The following is a 27,659-nucleotide window of genomic DNA, read 5'->3' as shown; positions in this document are numbered from 1 at the left end:
TTTGAGGAACTATATATATATATATGCATATATATATATATATAAATCCAAGAAGCTCAACAGACTTCATGTAGGGTAAATCTAAAGAGCCCTACATCAAGACAAATTGTAATCAAACTGTTGAAAGACAGATATAGAATCTGGAAAGCCTCAGGAGGAAAGGGACTCGTGTACAAGGAAGCACCACTAAGGCTGTCAGTGGATTTGTCAACAAAAAGCTTGCAGACCAGAGGGCAATGCTATGTTGTATTTAAGTATTAAAGGGGGGGGAACAACTATTAACCAAGGATTTTATATCTGGCAAGACTGTCCTTCAGAACTGAGGGAGACATTAAAATATTCCTAGACAAACAGAAGTAGAAGGAGTTCATTACCCCTAGACCTGACCTATAAGAAGTTCTAAGGAATGCCCAAGTTGGAGTGGAAAGGTACTAGAGAGTAACTTGAAGCCAGGTGAAAATACAGAACCCTTTGGGAAAGGTAAATAATAGACAAATATAAATATCAGTATTATTGTAATTTTGGTTTGTAGCTCTGCTTTTTATTTTCTACGGCCAGATTTAGAACAAGATATAAAGATAATTTTAAGTCTATATTAATGGGTTTACAATATATAAAGATGTAATTTGTGACATCAGTAACAAAGTGGTGTGCAGAGCTAGAAAATCTGAATAGGCCAATACCTAGTAAAGAAATTGAAGCAGTTACCAAAAAGTTTACAAAAAGAAAGCCCAGGACTTAATGGCTTCACTGGTGCTTTCTACCAAACATTCAAAGAATTAACACCAGTCCTTCTCACACTCTTTCAAAAATTTGATCAAAGTAGAGTATTTCCTAACTCAATTCTATGAGGCCAGCATTACTCTAATTTCAAAGCCAGACAAAGGCACTACAAGAAAACTACAGGCTGATATCCCTTATCAACAGTGATGCAGAAATCCTCAACAAAATACTAGCAAACCAAATTCAACAGTGTGTTAAAAGGATTATACACCTAAACCAGTTATACACCTTATTCCTACATTGCAAGAATGGTCAAATCAGTGAACGTAATACACCACTCTAACAGAGTGAAGAGGGGACAGAAGCACAGGACCATCTCAGTTGATGCAGAAGGATTTACAGAATTCAACACCTTTTTTTTTAATGTAAAAACACTCAACAAACAGACATTATGTAACTATTACAATATATTAAAGGCTATATGTGACTGTTTATAATAGCCAGGACATGGAAGCAACCTAGATGTCAATCAGCAGACGAATGGATAAGAAAGCTGTGGTACATATACACAATATGTATTCAGCCATTAAAAAGAATACATTTGAATCAGTTCTGATGAGGTGGATGAAACTGGAGCCAATTATACAGAGTGAAGTAAGCCAGAAAGAAAAACACCAATACAGTATACTAACATATATATTTAAAAGCAGAGACATTACTTTGCCAACAAAGGTCCGTCTAGTCAAGGCTATGGTTTTTCCAGTGGTCATGTATGGATGCAAGAGTTGGACTATGAAGAAAGCTGAGCGCCGAAGAATTGATGCTTTTGAACTGTGGTGTTGGAGAAGACTCTTGAGAATCCCTTGGACTGCAAGGAGATCCAACCAGTCCATTCTGAAGATCAGCCCTGGGATTTCTTTGGAAGGAGTGATGCTAAAGCTGAAACTCCAGTACTTTGGCCACCTCATGCGAAGAGTTGACTCATTGGAAAAGACTCTGATGCTGGGAGGGATCGGGGGCAGGAGGAAAAGGGGACGACAGGATGAGATGGCTGAATGGCATCACTGACTCGATGGACGTGAGTGTGAGTGAACTCCGGGAGATGGTGATGGACAGGAAGGCCTGGCGTGCTGCAGTTCATGGGGTCATAAAGAGTCGGACAGAGCTGAGCAACTGAACTGAACTGAACACATATATATGAAATTTAGAAAGATGGTAGCAATAACCCTATATGCAAGACAGCAAAAGAGACACAGAGGTATAGAACAGTATTTTGGGCTCTGTGGGAGAAGACGAGGGTGGGATGATCTGAGAGAATAGCATTGAAACATGTATATTACATATATATGAAACAGATCGCCAGTCCAAGTTTAATGTATGAGACAGGGTGCTCAGGGCTGGTCCACTGGGATGACCCAGAGGGATGGGATGGAGAGGGAGGTGGGAGGGGGGGTTCAGGATGGGGAACACGTGTACACCCATGGTTGATTCATGTCAATGTATGGCAAAAACTACTACAATATGGTAAAGTAATTAGCCTCCAACTAAAATAAATAAATTTTTAAAAAAAGAAAAAAATCTTGGCTTCTAGTGAACAGCCAGCCACTTGCTTCAGGCTATAAATAACCAGTTTAAAAAGAAATAAATAAAGGCTATGTGTGAGAAAACCGCACCTAACATAATACTCCATGGTGAAAGACTGAAAACTTTATTTTTCTGAGGTAAGGAACAAGACAAAGATGTACACGTCCACTACTTTTATTCAACATAGCACTGTAAGCCCTATCTAAAGCAGTCAGGCAAGAAAAATATCTAAATTGGAAAGGGAGAAGAAAAATTATCTCTCTCTGTTTGCCGATTTCTGGATCCTATGTATAGAAAACCCTAAAGATTCCATCAAACTGTTAAAAGTAATAAATTCAGCAAAGTTATAAGATATAAAATAAACACACAAAAATCAACTGCACTGCTATACATTAACATTAAACAAATTTCCTGAAAAGGAAATTAAGAAAATTCCATTTACAATAGTATCAAAATCAATAATATACTTAGGAATCGACTTAACCAGGTAGGCGACAGACTTATACACTGAAAACTACAAAATGTTGCTGAAAGAAATTTTAAAAAGAGGGAGTTCCCTAATGGGTAGAATTCCAAGCTTTCACTGCCATGGCCCAGGTCCAGTCCCAGCTCAGGGAACTGAGATTTCATGAGCTACATGGTGTACTCAAAAAAAGAAAAGAACATTTGGGGGAAAGTCTGTGTTCATGGGTTGGACCCTTACCTTTCACCATATACAAATCAACCTAAACCTGCTCAAAGACCTACATGCAAGAGCCAGTACTGTAAAGCTCTTAGAAGAAATCATAGGGGAAAGGCTTCATGACATTGGATTTGGGAGAGGGTTCTTAGCTATGGGCTTCCCTCATAGCTCAGTTGTTAAAGAATCCGCCTGCAATGCAGGAGACCCCAGTTTGATTCCTGGGTCAAGAAGATCTGCTGGAAAAGGGATAGGCTACCCACTCCAGTATTCTTGGGCTTCCCTTGTGGCTCAGCTGGTAAAGAATCCGCCTGCAATGCAGGAGACCTGGGTTCGATCCCTGGGTTGGGAAGATCCCCTGGAGAAGGAAAAGGCTACCCACTCCAGTTTTCTGGCCTGGAGAATTCCATGGACTGTATAGTCCATGGGGTCGCAAAGAGTCGGACACTAGTGAGTGACCTTCACTTTCACTTTCTTAGCTATGACACCGGAAGCACAGACAGCAAGAGGAAAATTATTAAGTTGGACTTCATCAAAATTAAAGCCTTTGTGCATCAAAAGACATTATCAATAGAGTGAAAGGCAACCCAAGGAATGTGGGGAGATAATTGCAAAAATGTATCTGATGAAGGGTTGATACTTAGAGTGTATAAAGAACTATGCTCAAAAACAACAAAAAACAACCTAATTAAAAAATCAACCAAGGACATGAATAGACATTCTCCAAAGAAGTTATACAAATGACCAATAAGCACATGAAAAGATGCTCAACATCATTTTTCAATCACTCAGCCATCGAGTCCAGCTCTTTACGATGCTAATGACTGTGGTCCGCCAGGCTGCTCTGTCCGTGAGACTTTCCAGGCATGAATACTAGAGTAGGTTGCCATTTCTTCCTCCAGGGGCTCTTCCCAACCCAGGGATTGAACCTGTGTCTCCTGCATTGGCAGGCAGATTCTTTATACCACTGAGTCACCCTGGAAAGTGAAAGTGAAAGTTGCTTGGTCGTGTCCGACTCTTTGCGACCCCATGGACTATGCAATCCAATGGAATTCTCCAGGAGAATTGGTCCAATCCATGGAATTGTATATGGTGAAAGGTAAGGGTCCAACCCATGAACACAATCCAATTCCATGGTCCAATCCATGGAATTCTCCAAGCCAGAAAACTGGAGTAGGTAGCCTTTTCCTTCTCCAGGGGATCTTTCCAAGCCAGGGATTGAACCCAGGTCTCCCACATTGCATGCGGATTCTTTACCAGCTGAACCACAAGGGAAGCCCAAGAATACTGGAGTGGGTAGCCTACCTGGGAAGCCATCATTAATTCGACATCATTAGGGAAATGCAAGTTGAGATCACTGTGCTTAGTTGCTCAGTCATGTTCTGACTCCTTGTGACCCCATGAACTGTAGCCCACCAGGCTCCTCTGTCCCTGGGATTCTCCAGGCAAGAAAACTGGAGTTGGTTGCCATGCCGTCCTCCAGGGGATCTTCCCAACCCAGGGATCGAACTCAGGTCTCCCCATTGCAGGCGGATTCTTTACCATATGAGCCACCAGGGAAGCCCAAGAATACTGGAGTGGGTAGCCTAACCCTCTGCAGGGGATCTTCCCAACCCAGGAACTGAATCAAGGTCTCCTGCATTACAGGCAGATTCTTTACCAACTGAGCTACCAGGAAAGCCCTGAAACCACACTAATCCCATTCCCATTGGGATGGCTATTATAAGAAATAAAAAAAAAAAAGTATTGGTGAGGATGTAGGGAAATTAGAACTCTTGTACATTGCTGATGGGAATGTAAAATGGTGTATCAACTGTGAAAGATAAATGATGTTTCTTCAAAACAAAACATAGGATTATTACCATATAGTCCAGCAATTCCACTTCTGGATAGATACCCAAATGAACTGAAAGCAAGGATTCAAAGAGATATTTGTATGCCTATGTTTGTAGCAGCCTTATTTACAGTGGTCAAAAGGTAGAAGGAACTCAAGTGCCCCTCAGTGGATAAATAGATAAACAAAATATACATACATTGTGTATGGTCCTGCTGCTGCTGCTAAGTCGCATCAGTCGTGTCCAACTCTGTGCAACCCCATAGACGGCAGCCCACCAGGCTCTGCTGTCCCTGGGATTCTCCAGGCAAGAACACTGGAGTGGGTTGCCATTTCCTTCTCCAATGCATGAAAGTGAAAAGTGAAAGTGAAGTCGCTCAGTCATGTCCAACTCTTCGCGACCCCATGGACTGTAGCCCATCAGGCTCCTCCGTCCATGGGATTTTCCAGGCAAAAGTACTGGAGTGGGGTGCCATTGCCTTCTCCTACCTTTTGTATATGTATATACAATATGCAAAAAGACTATATATATAGAGAGAGAGAGAGAGAGAGAGAGAATGGATAGAGTAGTTGGCTTCAAAGAGACATCAAGTAGTAGAGTGGTTCCTAGAGGCTGAGGGAAGGGAGTAGGGAATTCATGTTGAAAAGGACAGCATTTCAGTTGGGGAAAATGAAAAAGCCCTGGAAATGGATGGTAGTGATGCTTGTACAACAGTGTGACTGTACTTAATGCCACAGAACTATACACTTAAAAATGATTAAAATGGCAAATTTTATATGCTATATTTATTTTACCAAACTTAAAAAAAAATCTATTACTAAAAATTTAGCATAGGTTCTCTATGTTTTACTGCTATTCACCTGTCATTCATTAGTTTATACTTGCCCACCCTTTACCACTCAGCTGTCCGCACTCCAGGCCAGTTCTTCTCACAGTGTTTCTTCTAGTTCACTTCAGTTTAAGATTCAGAAGCTCCTCTGTGAAAAGTCAGTGTGCTACATCCATTTTAGAACATTCTGTCAAGCAGAGACATCCGAGTATTCCAAATCAATAAAGGAGACAAAGACAAATAAGACAGGTAAGTGATTTTTTAAAAATATTACTAGCTAAAATTACAAAAGCAGCACATGCTTATTGAAAAAAATGCAGATAATCTAAGATATACAGAGTATAAAGTGATAGTCCTCTCCCTCTTTCCCAGAGGTAACCACTGATAATAACATACCTTTATCCTTTCAGAATATGTGAATCATATCTTTTCAAAAATGGAGTTGTGCTAATTTGAAAAAGGTTTTAAAATTTTAAAACTATGTTTATCTTCACCATCATCATCACTAAGATTTATTGAGGCTTACGTTTGGCAAAGTGTTACAGTCATCTCATTTAATTATTATATGGCTCTTATGAGTAAGTTGTTATTTAAGTTTTTCAAATGAAACTGAAGTGCAAAAAGGTGAAATAACAAGCACTCCACTAATAAGTAGTAGAACTATGATTTCAAAAAAATTGCTTGACCACGGATTTCATATCTATAACTCCTTTGCCTAAAATCATTGATAGTCTTTCAAGTTCACACATATAAAACTACCTTATTCCATTTAATAACTGATTATATCTCTTGTGCTACCTCTTCCTTAAAGTACTATTTTTCCTTAATGTTTCAGACACCATATTTGATTCTTCTCATTCCTTTTTGGGTTGCAATTCCTCATTTTTCTCTGTAGGTTTATTCTGTACCACCAGGCCACTAAATATTAGACTTATTCAAGCCCTTCCTTGTATCTTACTTTATATTCTTGTATAAGCTATTTCATCTTCTGTGGCTTCAGATACTTAAGACAATAACTCCTAAATTTATCTCCGTACTCCAGATTTACCCTCTGAGCTCTAGATCCATATGTGTCATTGTCACTTAAAAGCCATATTTTACTGAATGTCAGACCTGAGCTTATACATCCTCTTATTTTTTCCCACCTATACCATATTAAAAGAGTAATGAGTCTTATAAGCTGCTGTGTGGAATAATAGTGTCTTTTATTTATCCTAAATTATCTCACTTAAATTTCCAAGGATGATTGCTGACACTGCTACTAATGTCCTGTTGGTCATCAAGTATATTCACTTTCCCTGAGACCTGAGAGGTGTTCTTCTCGATACCAAATTTTCCATTGTTATACCTAGACACTGCTGCCACCATGACATTAAATTGTTTGTCTAAGGACCTGTAGTCTTTATGAAAACTTGACTGTTTTTAGCTTTTCTTCACAGGATAGCCTTTATCCTCAGTCAGTTCAGTTACTCAGTCATGTCTAACTCTGCAACCCCATGAATCGCAGCACGCCAGGCCTCCCTTTCCATCACCAACTCCCGGAGTTTACCCAAACTCATGTCCATCGAGTCGGTGATGCTATCCAGCCATCTCATCCTCTGTCGTCCCCTTTTCCTCCTGCCCCCAATCCCTCCCAGCATCAGGGTCTTTTCCAATGCGTCAACTCTTCACATGAGGTGGCCAAAGTATTGGAGTTTCAGCTTCAGTATCAGTCCTTCCAATGAACATCCAGGACTGATCTCCATTAGGATGGACTGGTTGGATCTCCTTGCAGTCCAAGGGACTCTCAAGAGTCTTCTCCAACACCACAGTTCAAAAGCATCAATTCTTCAGCACTCAGCTTTCTTCACAGTCCAACTCTCACATCTATACATGACCGCTGGAAAAACCATAGCCTTGACTAGATGGACTTTTGTTAGCAAAGTAATGTCTCTGCTTTTGAATATGCTATCTAGGTTGGTCGTAACTTTTCTTCCAAGGAGTAAGCGTCTTTTAATTTCATGGCTGCAGTCACCATCTGCAGTGATTTTGGAGCCCCCAAAAATAAAGTCAGCCATTGTTTCCACTGTTTCCCCATCTATTTCCATGAAGTGATGGGACCAGATGCCATGATCTTAGTTTTCTGAATGTTGAGCTGTAAGCCAACTTGTTCACTCTCCTCTTTCACTTTCATCAAGAGGCTTTTTAGTTCCTCTTCACTTTCTGCCATAAGGATGCTGTCATCTGCAATGACCATACTAAAATGCCAGGTAATCCCAGATAATACTGAACCAACTGTATTCTTTTTGCTCCTTCAATCCTTAAATTCATATTACTTCATAAAGCAGAAAGGAGAATTAACTGTTTATGAATAAGTATATTTTACAAATGTCACATCCTTTACATGTAAATATGCCCAGCCCTACAAAGTTGGCATTATTAGCCCCATTCTCAAATGAAGAACCTGAGACTCAGAAATAAATCAATATTGCAACATAAGTGGCAGAATCGATACTGAAACTGAGGTTATCTGACTCCTCTAAGTTCACAATCATTATACTAACCTAGTTAAAAACTGAGCTTATCTGACTCCTCTAAGTTCGTAATCATTATACTAACCTAGTTAAATCACAGCCCTTTCCAGGTATTCCATCTGTTTTCTCCCCATTGCTACAAATAACAAATGCTTTTTCAGTAGCTCTTGGCCACATAAATAGAGAGTTCAAAGGAGAGTTCTGCTGGAAGGACAATTTGGAAGTCTGTCTAACTCTTTGGGACCCCATGGACCGCACTGTCTCCTAGAATTTGCTCAAACTTATGTCCGTTGATTGAGTGATACCATCCAACCATTTCATTCTCTCTCGCCCCCTTTTCCTGCTCTCAGTCATTCCCAGCATCAGGGTCTTTTCCAGTGAGTCAGCTCGTCATATCAGGTGGCCAAAGTAGTGGAGCTTCAGCTTCAGCATTAGTCTTCAATGAATAGTCAGGGTTGATTTCCTTGAGGATTGACTGGTTTGATCTCCTTGCAGTCCACAGTGATTTTGGAGCCCAAGAAAATAAAATCTGCCACTGTTTCTGTTTTTTCCCCTTCTGTTTGCCATGAAGTGATGGGATCAGATGCCATGATCTTTGTTTTTTGAATGTTGAGTTTTAAACCAGCTTTTTCACGCTCCTGTTTCACCTTCATCAAGAGGCTCTTTAGTTCCTCTTGGCTTTCTGCCCTAAGGGTGGTGTCATCTACATATCCAAGGGGAGAGTAAATAGCAAAAAGAGGATCTTGGCAGAGCTAGATAAACTCATGTGAGTCTGCTGCTGCTAAATTGCCTCAGTCCTGTCCGACTCTGTGTAACCCCATAGACGGCGGCCCACCAGGCTCCCCCGTCCCTGGGATTCTCCAGGCAAGAACACTGGAGTGGGTTGCCATGTCCTTCTCCAGTGCATGAAAGAGAAAAGTGAAAGTGAAGTTGCTCAGTCGTGTCCGACTCTTTGCGATCCCATAGTCTGCAGCCTACCAGGCTCCTCCGTCCATGGGATTTTCCAGGCAAGAGTATTGGAGTGGGGTGCCATTGAATCTAGTCATGGTGATTATTCAAAGGGCTTGGGCATTGCAGTCAGGCTAACCTGGATTCAAATCCCAGCTCTACTTCCTACTGAGAAACTTTGAGCAGATTATTTTCTAGCTCTTTGCCTCAGTATTCTCATCTATAAAATGTGGGAAATAATCTCAGGAGGTTAATTTAATGCTTTTAAGTCAAATAGGGAAAATAAAGCTCTCTGATTCTGGTGCATAGTAGTCAGTGAAATGATCATATAATAATGTGTTGATGAAAAATTTGGTTGCAGAACAATTCACATTTTTTAAAAAGATACATACACATGTACGCTGAAGTTTTAAAAGAACACATACCAAAATGTCAATAGGAATTACCTCTAAGGAATGAAGGGCAAAGTAAAGGAAGAGACTGTGATTTTTTTACTTTGTACACATCTCAGGTTTTGATATGGTTGTGATGGTGGACATTTTGTTGTTTTTTGCATTCTTTTCACAAATGTGCTACTTTTGTAATTTTTAACAACCATTTTGTTTCTTAATCATTTTGAGCCTATTTTGTCTCTTTGTAAACTTTGAACAACCAGAGTTTGTTTATTAATTAATTTATTTGTTTATTGCTTCATAGAATGTTTTTGATTCAATGAAGATACCACACTGGTTTTTCAGAGAAAAAGCTTCTGAGTCTTAAATTACAGTGAACTACAAGAAGAATTGAAAAAACTGGCATAAAGCATGGGATGGTTGTGTGGTAAGTCTGGTGACAAATTGTATATGTAGTGATAATCAGTGATAATCAGAGCTTTAGTTAATGGACATATGCACACATGTTATAATGGTATGTAGAAACCTCGTTCATTATTACAGGAAAGGAACTAACATTTGCAAAGAGCTTACTACATACCATACATTTTATACATGCCATCTACTTCAATACTTCAAGTAAATATTATTTTTATTTCAAAGTGAAAGAAACCAAGGCTCAAAGAACCTAAGTAAATTAATTAGTACCAAAACACAATATTGTGAAGTAAAAATAGTTTACCATTTGGCATACAGAGAAATTGGTGACAGCACCATCACTTAATAGTAGATAATCAGATTGATAATCTACTGTCAGATTGCAGATCTCCTGGATAAGTCTTGGTATCAGGAGGGTGGGAGAGGGCAGGATTTATAACTCCCTAGTTATAGGAGGATATAACAGAGTTTGGTTTAGAAATGAGCTGTAGAAACCAGATCTCCAGTTGATAATCCTGTGCAGTCTCTCTTTTTCTTAACCTAAAATTTAAGTTGATGTTTTTAGTTTACCAGTTTCAGGATAGTTTTTGTCTAAAATGTTATGTATTGGAATAATTAATATTTAATTATCTTCCTTCATGAACTATGGAGTTCCCTATTGAGAGTTTTTGTGGTAACGAAGGAAACCCTTCAATAAAGCTTTTGTTCTATTTGTTAATCTTGCAATAATTTGGAAGGTTTTTAAACATTTTCTTTGAATCCATTCAATATTTACTAAATTTCTATTCTTTTTTATACTTGGAAGAAAAAAAATGGTATTTCTCAGAATATTGGGATTAGTTTCTTGAGGATGAGAGAGATTATGTTTGACGTATTTAGAGTATTATGGATGACTGAGGACACTTGACCTTTTTTTCCCATTTAGGAAATAAGTGCTTTGGAAAATATGAAAAATGAGAATTTTCAATGTCAGCAATAGAAAAAAATTCAGTTTATAGAACTCTTTTAATATTTATGAAACCCATGAAAACTTGAGTAGCTGTATGTCTGAAATTATAGAAAATATGCTGCCTTAATTTTAAATATGGATTGAAATTTTGCCAGGATAAAGGGACTTTTCTTAAGCTTTTTGCTTTATTTATGATAGTCAAGAGAGCGTATAGACAACCATTTTTAGTAAATTCAAGGTCTGTGCTGTATTTGATCACCATTGTTATAAGTTTTGCTTTTCAACACTGAGAAAGGATATAAAGTATATTCTGGCACAAGTACCTCAGTACCTGTTTACCTCTTTAGATGCTGGTAGACCACTTGTTTTGCTAGTCTTTGGAATTGGAAGGAGTGTCAGATACACAGAAGCCAGAGTCATCTTGGCCAGATGGTGTTTGATACAGATGGATGGTTAGTTGTCATGCAGATCTCCTAGTTGGTAACTTGTTGCTGCCATCTGACTCAAAGAATCATTCACACACACTGGCTGTCAAAAGCATCTTCTCTTCTGTCTGTTTTAGCTGTCATGTCTGTGCTCTGTACAGAAGTGTTGACAAGACATTGCTGTTGTACATTTTCAATGTGGTTGTTAGTAATTTTTCTGTTTTGTAGGGTCTTTGGTAGTGCTAGAATGTACTTGCTTTGTAATTGTACTGATTTTTGTGTGTGTGAATACTATGACAGTGCAACAATTATCTGACCTTTTAAAAGGAGTTTTCAGATAATAAGTTTATGTACATCTATTCAGTGAACAAGAAGCATTTAAAAAGAAAAGCCTCTTCTTTCTGTTAGTTTCCAAACATAGCAAGTAAACTCAGTTCTGCTGGTTATTTCCCAATTTGATACAATATCCTCCTCTGGACTTTCCCTCTCATGGCTTTGTGGTCAAAGTCTTTATACTGTTTCTAAATATTTTCTCTTCTCAAATTAGTAATTTTTTTTCTGACAGTATAAGCTTCCCTTTTTTTCCAAAAAAAGGGAAAATGAAAAAAATCTTCAGACATAGACAGTTTTTTTGCATCTATCTTCTGAGACTTAATTTTCTTTGGTCTTATTTACTTACTATCTCTATTTTTCCTATTTTTCTTCAGAAATGTAAGCAAAACCTTATTTCCATTCCTTCAGGTTAACTTCTGAAGACATATCTATTTCTCTTATATTTTCTTAACTTAATTAGATTATTTATTTGACTAATATTTATTGAGCATTTCAGTATGTGCCAGGTACTCTGGAGATAACAGAAGAAAATAGTCTCTGTCCTTAAGGAGGTCATAGTCTAAAGAGAAATCATACATATAAACAATTAGGCTAGAATAATAATTGATATAATGAAAGTGTGTGGAAAGAACTTAAGAGAACATGGGTTATTGCTATTCTATTTCCCCTGCTATACTTCCAGAGTATCAGTTTTTTAAATTATTACAGAATTTGCTTAAGTTTATAAACTACTTTGTTAAGTGGTTTACTAAATAGTGGAAAACTTCAACTTGAAATTGTTGATCTCTTGATTTTTTTTTCCCTGCTAATGAAAACATTTTCAGCATTATTCATTTATTATAATATGTTATATGGAGATGTGCTAAAATATGTTTTTAAGCCAGAGACTAGAAGATGAAAATTACCTGGCAGAGGCTTTCTGAGTTGGTTCCAAAAGAAAATACAGGTCATTTGTTTTTTCATTAAGGTTGGGAACAAATATGTAATAGATAGAGAATGGGCTGAGGTTTGAATAACGTATACATTTATTCTGAGTGTGTTTCTACCTTAATAAGCTTTTTGTACTGGTCATTTAATGCTGGATAGTAAAATATATATACCTATCAAAAAATAGTGAAAGAATGGATAATTTTTGGTTAATGTTTATGAAAAGCTTGGAGTTCTTTAGAGGATGTTCTAAATACACAAAAGTAGATAGAACAAACCATAATATCAGGCATGTTTGCTGATTCCTCAGTCCTGGTAGCTCTGTGTAGACAGGCAAATTTAAAGTATTACAGAATTAGCATTAGAGGTTTAAACCCTTCTTATAGTCAACCCACCCACTCTTTCTAGGGGCTTGGATGCAAATTTATGTAGGAATAAGTCTTGTTCTAGGAAGCCTGGCCCTAGGCTGGAATTTGGTATCCAAGGTTCTGTTATCACACTCCTAGTCATAGGATGTGTGGTTCAGACAGATTCAAAAGATTCATTCTTATAATAATAAAATTTACTTGAATTTTATTTTAATTGGATTCTTTTTTTTTTCAATAAGCTTGTACTGAATATGTCCTGTGTATAAGTTACTTTGCATAGGAATATCAAGTTACATGAGACTACCCTCAGGAAACATGTAAGACAAAACACCACTTGGATTACTTACCAGCTTTGTCAGTTACTCATGTTTAAAATGTAATACAAAATTTCACCTTTTATCTGGGAAAATGTGCTATTTTGCTTTCATTTCTTAAGCTAATTTCTTTTGGGACTCTAGAAACAGCTGTGTCATATATAAAGCACTTAATGTTTATAGATCTCTGAAAATACTAGAGCTTCACTAATTTTGATCATTAAGAATCAATTCAAAATCAAATATTTAGTATCTATTGAAGGACATTCCAAGATTATTAGAACCCCATTTCATATTTCAAAGAATTTACAATTTAGTCATTTATATGTTCTAGTGATAGAAATTGGTAAAGAATTCTCTATTATTTTTTGGTTATATATTTTTCAGACTTTGTGCTAATTTGATCATTGTAATGAAGTGTTTTCATATATCAGGTTTGCAACATTTGTGTGCTGCAAAATGTGAACTTGTGTCTTCTTTCACTGCTCCCATCCAAGTACTAACTAGGCGTGACCCTGCTTAGCATCCAAGATCAGACAAGATCGGGCGCATTCAGGGTGATATGGCCATAAACTCTTTCATTGCTTAATTCTCACAGCCACTGTAATAGTAGTAAGGTGACTGGATTAAAAAATATAAGGGAAATTGTGGTATTTAAGATGTCCATTAGAAATTAACCATGTGGTTTCTTGACTTCTTAAATCTTAATCTTAGAAGTTTCTGATCAGTGTAATTTTATAATTTGTGCTTGTACCTTTGAATTTCACAGTGTTTTAGCTATAACTACTTCCTTTGTGTTTTTATACTCTAAAAATAAACTCAAAAGTGCATTTATTTTAAGAACATGAAATCTTAATTTTTTAAAGTTAGTATTTTTATAGAATAACTTTAGCATCCATTTTACCATTCATGCTTTTTTGTTATCATTACAGATTAAATTCTAAATTACAATTTTTATCCAAGAACTGTACATTGAGCTCTTAACTGAAATTTCTTTAAGGTGATTTTTAAAATTTTACAGTGCTTAAAGTGTTTTAAATCACTTTTGTTTGTAATGATTATAAGTACATGATTGAATCCTGTTTTTAGCTCGTAAATAAATGCCCCTGTACCTGGGAAATGGCAATGTGGGTAACTCATATCTATATGTAATCACTAATGGACATTAAATGTATGTACATGTCTATCAGTAAATATCAGGCTAACTGGTTTTTATGTCAGCAGACTGAAAACTATGAGCAGAGAATACGTGAGCAACAGGAACAGCTGTCACTTCAACAAACTATTATTGACAAGCTAACATCACAGTTACTTCTTGTGAATTCCAGTCGAGGTATATTCATGTTAAATTTTTAAGTATTTCTTAAACCTGTGTGGAAAAGAAAGACGGAAGTTAAGTTTTTCTGTTTTATTTTTCCTGTGTTTCTCAGTATTTCTGGTATCTTAATAACTGTGGTGCAGTTAAGGTTTATGTTTATTTAAGAAATGAACACATGCAGGAAATGGGAAAGTGGACAGCCACATGTACCATATGGTGGCACTCTTAAGTTGATACCTAGAAGACAATTTTTTAGTAAATAGCAAAAGCTTTTGAAATGTGTGTGCCTTTTAAACCAAAAATTTGAGTCCTAAGAGTGTATCATAAAAAATATTTCTTCAGGTACTCAAGGTATATATTACAAGGATGCTCATCACAGTAATAATTTCTAATAATGGGATGTTCAACCATTAAATTACAGTCATTCATGTAGTAAACAGCTGTGTAGCCAAGTAAAGTGATGATAATAGGTGTTCACTTAAAAACATGAGATATATTCATGATATATAGCAAAATGAGAAAAGCAAGATAAAAAACATGTAATTTTATCTATGCAAAAAAATTGTTTCTTGTGAATTTATATGTATTGAAAAAGAAAAATTCTGGTAAAATATAAACCAAAATGTTAATAGGAATCATTCACAGATGATAAAAACTGTGAGTAGCTTTTTATTTATTCTTTTCAGCAGGTCTGCATTTTCTGATTTTTTAATAATAAGCATAGAGTCATTATTCAAATAAATAAACAACAAATGCATACCTGAATATATTTCTTAAATAAAAACTTAATTGTGGTTGCTGATGATAAGATACAAACGGCATACTTCTAGTTTTTAAATTCTACAGATTCTGTATACTGCTGATACTGGAAGTGTAGGAATTTTGTGTGTTTATTAGAAATGAAAATTTAAAAATATGAATCAAATATGCCAAAATCTAAGTGGGCAAAACTAAATTGTTACAGTAACTATTATCTAAAGAATTTTTAAAACCCATAGTTCAAAATCTCTGCTCTTTAAAATTAGGGGTTTGGGTGTATATTCTTTTTACTTTTCTAAGTGGTACCCAAAACAAGGATTTCCTACTTAGGTCCAAGAGGTTTTTGTCTTACAGATAACAGTTGTGGCTATGTTCCCCTGCTTGAAGACAGTGAAGCAAGGAAGAATAATTTGACTCTTGATCAGCCTCATGATAAAGCAAAATCAGGAATACCGAGAGAAAAAGAATCAAAGGTAGACTGTGCTGCAATTTTATTCCCTAAAGAAAATAAATGAGAAATCAGACTTTCTGAATTATTTAGTCAATATTCTGTTACATTTGGGGTGGGCAGGAAAGTTGGAGAAAGCAGACAAGATTCTTTTCAACCCTGACACTGTTATTACAAGAAGTAGAATTTAAATGCTAGTATATAACACATCTTCCTCATTTTGTTTTCTTGAAGTGAATCCACCTCTGGAATTCTAAATAGAAGTTCTTTATATACAAGCAAGTAACTTACATGTTCCTAAATATATTTGAAGCACTATTTCCAAGTAAAATAAAGGCTTAAATTTCTTATTTTCTAGTATTTACTTGTCTATGTCACAGGTGTTTACCAAAGAGATAAAAGATTTAACAAAGAAAGATAAAAATAATATAGTAATACACAGATGATTCTGGGCAAGAAAATAGCATTTTTGTTTTTTCATCTGCCTTTGCTTAATTAAAAAACAAAATCCACCTGACTAGCTTAAGCAAAAGTCTTCACTGAAGCAGTGTAAAAATGAATATTGCATATCTGCAGAGGAGACATGCACAAGGATGTTCATGGTACTTTGGTTAGAAATAACCTAAACATCCATCAGTAGCACAGTGGTACATCATTACAGTTAAACATTTTAGAAAAATTAAACTAAATATTTACATATTACTATACCTGGATTTCAAAAGAGTGTTGAATAAATAATGGAGATTACAAAATGATAAAGTAGGAATAATTTATTTAGATTTTTAAAAAATGTAATGCATGACATCATTTATAGAAACATAAATGCATAATAAAAGTAGAAAAATACAATGCAGGAAGGGTACATTTTTAAGAAAAATAAAGATGGGGAGAACTAAGACTATCTTGTTTTTATTTAACATCAAATTGAGAAATCCTGTTTGATACCCTATAAATAAAAATTTTAGAATGAAAAATTTCCTACAGTATTTCTCAGTTCATAGTTCTTTATTAAGAATCAGTATTAGTTTTTTATTTGAATCATTGAGCTCTCTTCACCCTCACGCCAATTTCCATTTATCTAAAACTGCTAGTAAACACAAGAAACCATGCCACTGGAATATGTTTAGATTTATTTTGCCAAACATAAAATTCAGAAACAGTGATTCTGACTTTTAGAATACAGTTTTATGATAGAGCCTAGTAAGTACATTTTAAAATCATTAAACTACTATAAAATGCTGACTTATAAAGGTAGTGCTTAAGTAAGTAATATTTGCAGACCATTTTCTTATTGCAAGGACTTCTAAATGTCATGATTTACTATTAATTTTTAGTCACAATTCTTATGTTTATTCTAATTATAATATCTTTGAAGATAATAAAATATCTCCAGTTCAAAATACATAGAAGGTATTTTTGAAAATAGCAATCTTGATTAGAACAAAAGGGGTAATGTGAAAAACTCTTAAGATGTGTTACTAATTTAGTTTATTTTGAATTTGGATAATTTGTCATTATTTGAAAGTTTTAGCATCTGTCAGTTATGAACACTTGAGCTGAAATTAAGTGTAACAGGAATCATGTCAAAGGTAGCTTATTATCAAAAAATTAATAATGTTGCATTGATTATATTTGTGGACAGATGATAAGAGGAAAATATAGAAAGCTTCAAATAAGAAATAAATCTAAAATTCATTGAGTTCTCTTAATTCTCCTTACTATATTTGACAACTGTATATTTAATGTGCACAGTTGAGCACACACATACATTAAAAATGGGCTTCCCAGGTGGCACAGTGGTAAAGAATCCATCTACCAATGCAAGAGGTGCAAGCAATGCAGATTCGATCCCTGTGTCGGGAAGATCCCCTGGAGTAGGAAATGGCAACCCACTCCAGTATTTTTGCTTGGAGAATTGCATGGACAGAGCCTGGCAGGTTACAGTCCATGGGGTTGCAAAGAGTCGGACACTACTGAGTGACTGAGCACACACATGTATTTAATACTTTGAATAGCTCTTCAATTCAGTCTTTTTGTACTATAATAAAAATTAATGATTTTCCATTTCAGTTTTTTCATCTCCTTTTATATATCTAGAGCCAAAGTGCTAATAAGCACTAAACATATAAAGGATTAAAGAGAACACATATATTCTAAAGGAATGAATAAATTGGATTTATGAGTATTTAAGAGCTAGATATATATTCATTGTGAAACTTTAGACCTAATTTAGAAAAATACTGGCCAGTTGAAATTAAAATCTTTTCCAGTGGCATATATGTTGGCCTATGCTTATTAAGTTATAATTAAATACACTTTTGGCTAATACAAATGAAATTCTTTCCTAAAAACTTTAAATTGTATGGATACATTTAAGATTTTTCCAAAATGAAAAAATTCCATATTGTTTGCAGTTTTATAAAAGTATGCATGTATACACAAGATAAAACCTAGCAGGTAGTATTCAGAAATGGCTAAGATAGTGGTACAATTTTTTTCCTGTTTTCAGTGTGACTTTATGTTTATTACCCTTCTCAAAAACTAATTAATTTCGTTGTTTTTTAATTTCTACTGTACAGCAAAGTTATACATATACTATAAACATTCTTTTCTGTATATTCTTTTCCATTATGATTTATCATACTGAATATAGTCCTCTGTGTTATAAAAAACTCTTAATTGATTTCATTCCTGATCAGTTGGCCAAGTCTCTAATGAATTAGTGACTTAACAGAAATGTTTTGAACCAGTAACAGAAGGAAGCTGCTACTAACCACTCACAGCCCTTTCCTCCTCTGTTTTGGTGGGTAGTTTTGAGGAATATTTATCTTGTTTAGGATTTGATTACCATATTTGAAAAGGGAAAGATCTCTGGACATTACAGTAAATGTCAACTATGGCTGCCTTGGAAAATGAGACACAGAGTGAAGGGAAAAGAGGCCCTTTTAGAAAATTGTATTTGAGAAATATGAAATTTATAGTTCAGTCTCTGTTTATGGTAATCCTACACAAGGAGCCTGACAGCCACAAGTCCATGGGGTCACAAAAAATCAGACATGACTGAGGGACTAACACTTTCACTTTTTTTACACAAAGAATATGCAAGAATCCTTTGATTTCTAAAAGGATATGAAGAGTCAAGATAGCAGAGTGTATCATTGAATGACCCTTAGTATTCTGTTTACAGTGTAGAGACATTAGGGGAGAAGTCCTCAGTTTAAAAGAAAACCTGAGTTTCACTTCTTGTTCACCACAGTAGTTTGTACAGTGTTTCTTGATGAGATAGAATTCATTATATTATCTATCATAATAACAAACCACCTCAGATTTACCCTAGTACTTAGCAACAACTGTCACTTCCTGTGAATTTCACTTCCTGTGAAATTCAGGAGTGATTTAGCTGGGTGGTACTGGTTCAGGATCCCATGTTGTTGAAGTCAAGATGTTGCCAAGGCCTTCCAGTCATCTGAAGGCTTTACTGTGGTTGGAGGATCCACTTTCAGGATTGCTGTTGACAAGAGGCCTGGCCACACAGGCCTCTCATCACACTGACAGGTATCTTACTCAGACTAAGAAAGAAGGAGATATAAGATAGCAAGGAGGAGGCCATAGTGCTTTCTAAAATCTAGTCTCTAAAATCACACCTTTGCCTCTGCTTTATTCTGCTTACTAGGAGTGAATCACTAAGTGCTCCAGAGATAGGAAAATAAGTTCTTCCTCTCGAAAAAAAAAATATTATCGAAGTTTTTGTAGACCTACTGTATTTAAAAGTATCACAGGGATTGTAGATTGTGGTGTACAGAAGAGGGTACCAAAAAGATCAAGTGTGTGGGGGGGACAGCACAGTGCTTCATTCACCACGTGATAAATATGAATGAAAGGTAAAGGAATCTGGCAGAATGTAATAATGAATTTGACTTCCTGAATTCTATTATTATTCATCTCAGAGGAAAGAAATATCATAGTTTATTTATCTTGAGAGTAGTTTCAAAAATTCTAATATGGATATAGACTTTCAGGGGAGATTAGCTGAGCAGTGCTTTAGAGAACCAAGAAACTTGCATTTTATTACTGTGAAAATTAAAAATTGTAAAGAATCAAATCACTCAAAAATACATATACTTATTCTTGGCAAAGACTACAATCTTGTTTGCAGGACACCATTGTCAGACATAGTAACATATGTCATGATGGCAGTTATTACTTAGCAAATTTTGTATTTTAATGTAAATACAAATTGGCATTGTTTAATTTACTTTTGTAAAAAAGCTAGGATTGTAATATACTGGGGTTTTCTTTGGCTGCACCACATGACTTGTGGGATCTTAGTTCCCTGACCAGGACTTGAACCCCGGCCAAGTGCAGTAAAAACACAGAGTCCTAATCACTGGACTGCCAGAAAAATCCTCTAGGTCATTTTTATGATCTTGAAAACAAAATTTTCTGTAATAGTGCTTTAGGAACCACTTCAGTTGTCAAAGTGAATGTTATCCTAGGTGTATAGGGTGTGTCAAAATTTTGTCATCTTTCTTTTCCATTTGTGTGTGTGTGTGTGTAAGTTATACAGAAGTCTAGAGTGTTTTGACACAATATATAGGGAGCAATAATGTAAAATACATAAAAGAATTTAGCAATATTAGTAAATTTTTTCTCTCATTCATTCAATACCTCTAAACTGCCCTCTGACTTAAAGTCCTGATTTAATAACCAAATAGACATTATTGAATGGTCTAGGATCCAGGATACAAAGTAGATATTGTATGAGTTTATTTGAACTTTTAACTAATTAGAGACCATGTATTCATGTGTAGAAACAGCTGTTTTTATGCTTTGTTTCTGATTTTATATAATTTATTCTTTATGCATCTTTTTTTTCATCTGAGGTATTTACTTTAAACAAAAGTTTAAAAATACAAAGAAGACAGTTGTTGCTGAAAGATGCTAGTTAGACACTTGGCAAATTTCTAATGTAGCTATCATTGTGATACAATGATATACCAGCTACAAATATATGGTAGTTTTGATGAGCAGGAAAAATTTTGTAGGTTCAGAATAGTAAAACAGTGATGGAGCTTGGAGCTGCCATCAGAGCTAACATTAAGGAAATAAGATATGCTGTACCTAGCAATTGCAAGTGTATATAGAAGCTATGACATGTTTGAAGAAAACTCATGTCTAAAAATTCACTTGTCAATCACTTAGACAAGAAGTATTTATTGAACTCCCTTCTATTTTCCCAGTTTTGCTAGTCTTTGATAGGAATACCAAAAAAAAAAGAGGTAAAATTTGCCTTTTTTAAGGAGCTGCAGCCTAGTTGGGGAAACAAAGATTTGCAGATCCATAGTAATAGCAAGCAAATTATAAGACAATATGAAACCCTTATTACATGACAAAATGAAATTCTAATTATCATTTTATGGTACAGATAAATATGTGTGAAGGTCGTTCAGTGGTGTCTGACTCTTTGCGACCCCATGGGCTATACACAGTCCATGGAATTCTCCCGGCCAGAATACTGGAGTGGGTAGCCTTTCCCTTTTCCAGGGGATCTTCCCAACCCAGATATTGAGCCCAGGTCTCCTGCATTGCAGGCAGATTCTTTACCAGCTGAGCCACAAGGGAAGCCCACAGATAAATATATAGAACCTTAATTTAGAAATAAATATTCCCAGTGAGCTAAAGGTACACTTGATCAGGCACTCAACATTTAGTTTAAGTAGGGGGGAAAAAAATAAATTCTTAACTTGCTTATATCTTTATAGTATATACGTAGACATGTAAACTTAAGTTTTGTACAGTATTTTAATTGAAAAATAATAATTTCTAGGCAAGGACTAATATTATTCCAGGCTACTATGGACAACATAAAATAAACGGACAGCTAAAACTGAGGGTTTTGAAAAACCAATTTCATTTACTATAAACTTTTTTAAATGACATAATCATGACTTCAGAGGATAGTGCTTCTTTTTGTTTCTTTATTCTGTAGACCTTCAGTGAGAGACATTTACCCATGGTGTGTTCCTCCATTTATTGTGTGACAATTTTGGCAGGCACTGTAGCTTATAAAATCTTTGCCTCACAAGTCTAGGTCTTGGATGGCCTTGGGAGGTTTCCATCCTTAAATTGTTCATATCTCATATACTCTGGACTTCAAGTGCACTTCTCACTTCGAGATCTCCGTCTGAGTTTCAAGCCCTCATATCTTCTCTCACCACTGTAGATACTTTCTCTGTTGTAAGTCTCTTAAACTAGATTTATTTGTGGGCTAGGTTGCTATATATTATCAGGTACCTGGTTTTACATGCATAGTTAATGCTTTAAAATAAAAGTTATCATATACAGGTATATGATAAATATTGTTTTATAATTTGAACAGAAATTAGACCATTAGTCAAGATAGGTAACTATCAAGTGATTTCCATGACAAAATAAAATAAGATTTACATCACCAAACATACCATACCTTTCCTGAGAGAGGAACTTTAAAAAAAATATGACTTCTTACATTCTTACTTTTGTAAAAAGAAAAAATATATATATATATGTATGTATGTATATATATGTGTGTGTGTATATATATATATATATATATATATCCCTTATTCCATTAAGGCTTGATTCATCTTTTATTAGATAGAAATGTTCACTATACAATGGCACATCACAGCCTAGCCTAGGGATTACAAAGAGTTGGAGAAGATGTGTTTGTGTATAGTAACTTGCCTTCTCAGAGCAAATGTTCCATTCCCCCTGGTTTTATTTTTAGAGATTGGAATATGCCTTCTTTTTATACGTAACACTTCTATATTACTTTCTTTGATGATTAGTCTTTGTTTATAAACTTTCTGATAGAATAATAATTAGAAGGTTGCTTTCAACAAGTTTATTCTTTAAAGTTTTCCCAAAGTGTCGTAATAAATATATCACAAACTCTAAGACAAAAATTGATATCCAAATCATTTTAATATTTACATTGAAATTTCTGTTGTAAAAATTGAAGAACTGACTCATTAGAAAAGACCCTGATGCTGGGAAAGATTGAAGGCAAGAGGAGAAGGGGACAACAAAGGATGAGATGGTTGGATGGCATCACTGACTTGATGGACATGAGTTTGAGTAAACTCCGAGAGTTGGTGAACAGGAAAGCCTGGCGTGCTGCAGTCCATGGGGTCGCAGAGAGTTGGACATAACTGAGTGACTAAACTGAACTGATTCTAACCAGTATGAGGTGGTACCTCACTGTAGTTTTGATTTGCATTTATCTAATGATTAATAATGTTGAGCATCTTTTCATGTGCCTATTGGCAATCTTACATCTTCTTTAGAGAAATGTCTATTTAGGTTTTCTGCCCATATATTTTTTTTAATTTATTTTAATTGGAGGCTAATTACTTGATAATATTGTGGTGGTTTTTGCCATACATTGACATGAATCAGCCATGAGTGTACATGTGTTTCCCATCCTACCTCCCCTCCCACCTCCCTCCCCTTCCCATCCCTCAGGGTCATCCCAGTGCACCAGCCCTGAGCACCCTGTCTACATGCATCGAACCTGGACTGGCGATCTGTTTCACATATGGTAATACACATGTTTCAGTGCTGTTCTCTCAAATCATCCCACCCTCGCCTTCTCCCACAGAGTCCAAAAGTCTCTTCTTTACATCTGTGTCTCTTTTGCTGTCTCATATATAGGGTCATTGTTACCATCTTTCTAAATTCCATATATATTTCTGCCCATATTTTGATTGGGGTTTTTTTTTTTTTTTTCCTGTTAATGAGTTGTGTCAGCTGGTTGTATATTTTGGAAATTAAGCTCTTGTCAGTCACATCATTTGCAAATATTTTCTCCCATTCTATAGGTTATCTTTTCCTTTTGTTTATACTTTCTTTTGCTATGCAAAATCTTATAAGTTTGATTAGACCCCATTTGTTTGTTTTTGGTCTTATTTCTGTTGGGAGACTGACCAAAGAAAACATTGGTACGATTTGTGTCAAAAAATGTTTTACCGATGTTCTCTTCTAGGACCTTTATGGGGTCATGTCTTATATTTAAGTCTTTAAGCCATTTTATTTTTGTGTATGGTGTGAGGGTGTGTTCTAACTTAATAGATTTCTGTCTTTCCCGATAACTACTTGCTAAACAAACTCTTTTCTCCATTGTATATTCTTGCCTCCTTTCTCAAAGATGAATTGACTGTAGGTGTGTGAGTTTATTTCTGGGCTCTCTGCTCTGTTCTGTTGATCCATCTGTTTGTGCCAGAATAGTGCTGTTTTAATTACTACAGCTTTGTGGTATTGTCTGAAATCTGGGAGCGTTATACCTCCAGCTTTGTTCTTTTTCCTTAGGATTCCTTTGGCAATTCTGGGTTTTTTAGGGTTCTATATAAATTTTAGGCTTATTTGTTCTAGTTCTGTGAAAAATGTCATGGGTAATTTGATAAGGATCACATTAAATTTGTAGATTACTTTGAGTAGTACAGCCATTTTAACAATATTAATTCTTCCAATCTAAAAGCATGGAATGTCTTTCCATTTCCTTGAATCATCTGCTGTTTCCTTTATTAATGTTTTTTAGTTCTCAGCATGTAAGTCTTTCACCTCCTTGATCAGGTTTATTTCTAAGTGTTTTATTTATTTTGTGATGTGATTTTAAAAGGGATTATTCTTTTATTGATACTTTCCAGTTCTGATACTTTATTGTTAATGTAAAGAAACACAACAGATTTCTCTATATTAATCTTGGTGAGCCTCTGGTTTTTAATTTAATATGTAATTTTAGGTTTTGCTTTATTATTATACTGGAAATAAATTTTGAGGGGAGAAGATAATGAGACGTGGCATATTATTTTTTAAATCTTTTTCTCTGACTTCTAAGCAAATTTAAATATCTCAAATGTGGCTTTTCTCCCCTTATTTCCCACTTTTGTACGCTTTCTTACATTTCCCTGTTTTCTTTTTTCTACTCTTCTCCAGAGTCCACAACACAGAGTTACTGTATTCTATTCATCCTTAATTTATCTTGACCAAGGCAGGGATCGAACCTCTGTGGCCTGCAGTGGAAGCATGGCGTCTTAACCACTGGACCACCGGGAAAGTTGCTACTTTAACAACTCTTATTGAATTTGTAGTCTTCTTTAAGCTATTGCTAGAATTTGATGGGAAGAGATGGGGATGGCACACCTAATTTATCATTTGTAGCCAATATGTTATGCTCTTTCAGTGTCTTTGTTGCTTGCTTAAGGCACTCCTGCCCTGTTATGAAAGCTGACTTTTTCCCTGAAAGATTTTTTTTTCTTTGTCAATTAAACATCTTTCCATACACTTGATACTTTGCTCTAAAATAGAAAGATCCTAGAATCCTAATAAAACTATTGTAAATTAGTTCCTGGGCTTTCTCTAAGCCATTATTAAATGTGATTTGTTTTTCTCCTTCTCTGTTAAGTTCCTTTTGGAAAACCAAATAATTCTGAGGTGGCTATCTTTTGTTTTCTCTCTCCTCTTTTGTTTATCAGTAGTGATTTCTGTATTCCATATTGGATGGGTTTACCCACTGCTGTTTCTACCTCTAATTGCTCTTCAGTATTATGTTTCCTTCTACATTTCATCCAAATAATGCTGCAAGGGCTCACTGACTTGTCCAGATTCCCTGAAAGTGTAATTTAGGATATATCCCTGCTGGGTGGTCAGTTGCCACAGTAGACCCTGCTTTCCTTCTTGATGCTGCTCATTGAACCTTCTCTCCTCCTCCTCTTTTCCCATGTTGCAGTCACAGAATCCCTGTTCTTGTCCCAGCTCTTGTTTCTTACCTTGTCCTGAGGACAGAGTGAAAACTTTCTGGTAAAGCTAAATCTAAAACTCTCCCTTCTACTTTTTTGATAAATGTCCTTTTTTTTTTCTCTCTTTTTTAACATTTATTTGGTTACACCAGCTCTTGGTTGTGGCACTCAGGATCTTTGGTCTTCATTTACAGCATGTGGGATCTTTAGTTGTGGCATGTGGACTCTTATTTGCAACATATGGAATCTAGTTCCCTGACCAGGGATCAAACCCAGGCCTCCTCCTTAGGGAGTGCAGAGTCTTAGACACTGGACCACCAAGGAAGTCTCTCAATTTCTCATTTATATGAAAAAGATAAGAAATCTTTATAGTTAGTTGTTTTTACTAAGCTTTTTCTTGGCAAAATAAAAAGTTGGTAGCATTTTATCAGACTTCTAGCTTTGTTTTGAATTTTACTATTCCAGGAAAGCCTAATCTCAGTTTCCTTAAGGTTTTATCTTTCTCTAAGGTTTTTTGATGCTAAGGAGAATGGCCTTATATTAATAAAGGAAGATAAAGATTAGCAGTGTTAATCAGATTTAAGGAAATGGTCATTACATTATATATTAAAATGTGGTGCTCTACAATAGGGAACAGAATATGTAAAAATATATTGGATTCAAAGAAGATTGAGAGTGGCTATCAAGAGATAGGGTGAGCCTGAAGATAGACTTTAAGAAATGAATACTCGATAGACATAACATGAGAATGAATAATAAGAAAGGTGTATAATGAGGGAAGAACAGTGTACCCTCATGTCTTAATCTTGGAGAATACCCTCATTTTTAGTCTTGGAAGAATAAGGACCAGTGAAAACACCAGAACTTAAGAAAACCTAAATATTATACTGGTAGCCAAAAGATTATCAAGAAAGAAAAGCTGCTCACTAGGGTGGAAAACTGTCAAATGAGCATTAAGCAGAAGGTGAACTTTAGGAAAGGTCATTGGATTGGTGATGAAGACATCTCTAGAAAACCATGGTGAAATCCTCAAAAGAATGGAGGGGTTAACAAAAGAAAATTGAGTTTTGAAGTTCAGCTTATGTTACAATGAGGAATGAGTACTGAGCAAACCAGTCCTCTACAAATAACAGTATAACTGTGCAACATACAAACAAAACAATTATCTGAGGACTTTAGGTATAAACTTTGCATATTTTGGAGAGGAGTCAAAATGTGGAGCATATAATTGGCTCAGAGTAAATTTACAAGTTTTTTGTGGTTTTGTCTTGAGGGTGGCCACAGTTCTAGTGGCTGAAATTCCAATCGAAAGCCTACCACCATCCTGGCTGCAAGAACCAGAAAGGAAAATGAGCCCAGAATAACAACTGTCACCAGAGAGGGAAGGAGCCCCATAGAGGAGAGAGCCAGAAAAAATGAACTCAAAGTTCTGTGTTTAAGCCTAAGTCTCTGGATCTCCCCAAAACCAAGGATGTGTGGGCACACTGAAAGCAGTTTGCAGCTAAAGCATAAAGGAATGAGCTGAGAACTGAGCTGCTGCTCTTCAGAGGAGTGACAGTGTGGAGTCTGTGTCTAAACAATCTAATTACCTGGCGAAAACAAAAAACATCAACACCCTTTGGCACCATAAAATAATGTCTCCCCAATGTAATATTCACAGTGTTTGGGGTATAGTCCAAAATTATTCAACGTATGGTGAGTCAAGAAAATATCACCCAGTTTCAAGGGAACAGATATCAATCATGAAATAATGTACCAACTGAGATTATCAGACAAGGATTTTCAGTCAGCTACTATAACTATGTCCAGTTGTCTATTAGGAGGTATTTAGGAAGGCAGGTAGAGAAGTAAGGTTTTGAAAGGATAGAATTAACAGTAAGGTACTCCAGTTGTCATGCGTTGTCAGATGGTTAGCTTTTAATGACAAGGTTGAGAAACACTTAAACTGAAATTTTGGTTAAGAAACTGTTGGCAAATTGCCTCTGAGAATACATGAACTGGTTTGTAAAGCTTCAGTAAATCTATCCAGGTAATTTTGGGGTTTAAATTTCTTGATATTCTTGAGCACAAAAAAAGGCTATACCAAAAGTTTCTTCCCCCAGGTAATATTTAAACATCA

The 27,659-nt window shown here is 35.7% G+C and overlaps 1 protein-coding gene across 7 annotated transcripts in view; it reads left to right on the top strand.

Annotated features, from left to right (window-relative positions):
• TANK (TRAF family member associated NFKB activator) overlaps positions 1-27,659 on the top strand; it is a 96,163-nt gene that overhangs the window by 50,789 nt on the left and 17,715 nt on the right. For 5 of the 7 annotated variants that reach the window (XR_011570966.1, XM_019971878.2, XM_070767497.1 and 2 more), the window contains 2 exons: positions 14,458-14,569; positions 15,668-15,786. Coding sequence is in view for 6 of the 7 variants with exons in the window: in XM_019971878.2 (XP_019827437.2) it covers positions 14,458-14,569; positions 15,668-15,786 (231 nt within the window). In the remaining variant the exon portion in view is untranslated. The remainder of the gene's footprint in view (positions 1-14,457; positions 14,570-15,667; positions 15,787-27,659) is intronic. The other 2 variants (XM_019971882.2, XM_070804309.1) reach the window with 1 other exon arrangement.

This window comes from Bos indicus, chromosome 2 (genome assembly GCF_029378745.1).
Source record: "Bos indicus isolate NIAB-ARS_2022 breed Sahiwal x Tharparkar chromosome 2, NIAB-ARS_B.indTharparkar_mat_pri_1.0, whole genome shotgun sequence".
NCBI lineage: Eukaryota > Metazoa > Chordata > Mammalia > Artiodactyla > Bovidae > Bos > Bos indicus.
The sequence above is the reverse complement of the archived record's forward strand: the minus strand, read 5'-3'. Positions and strand labels throughout refer to the sequence as shown.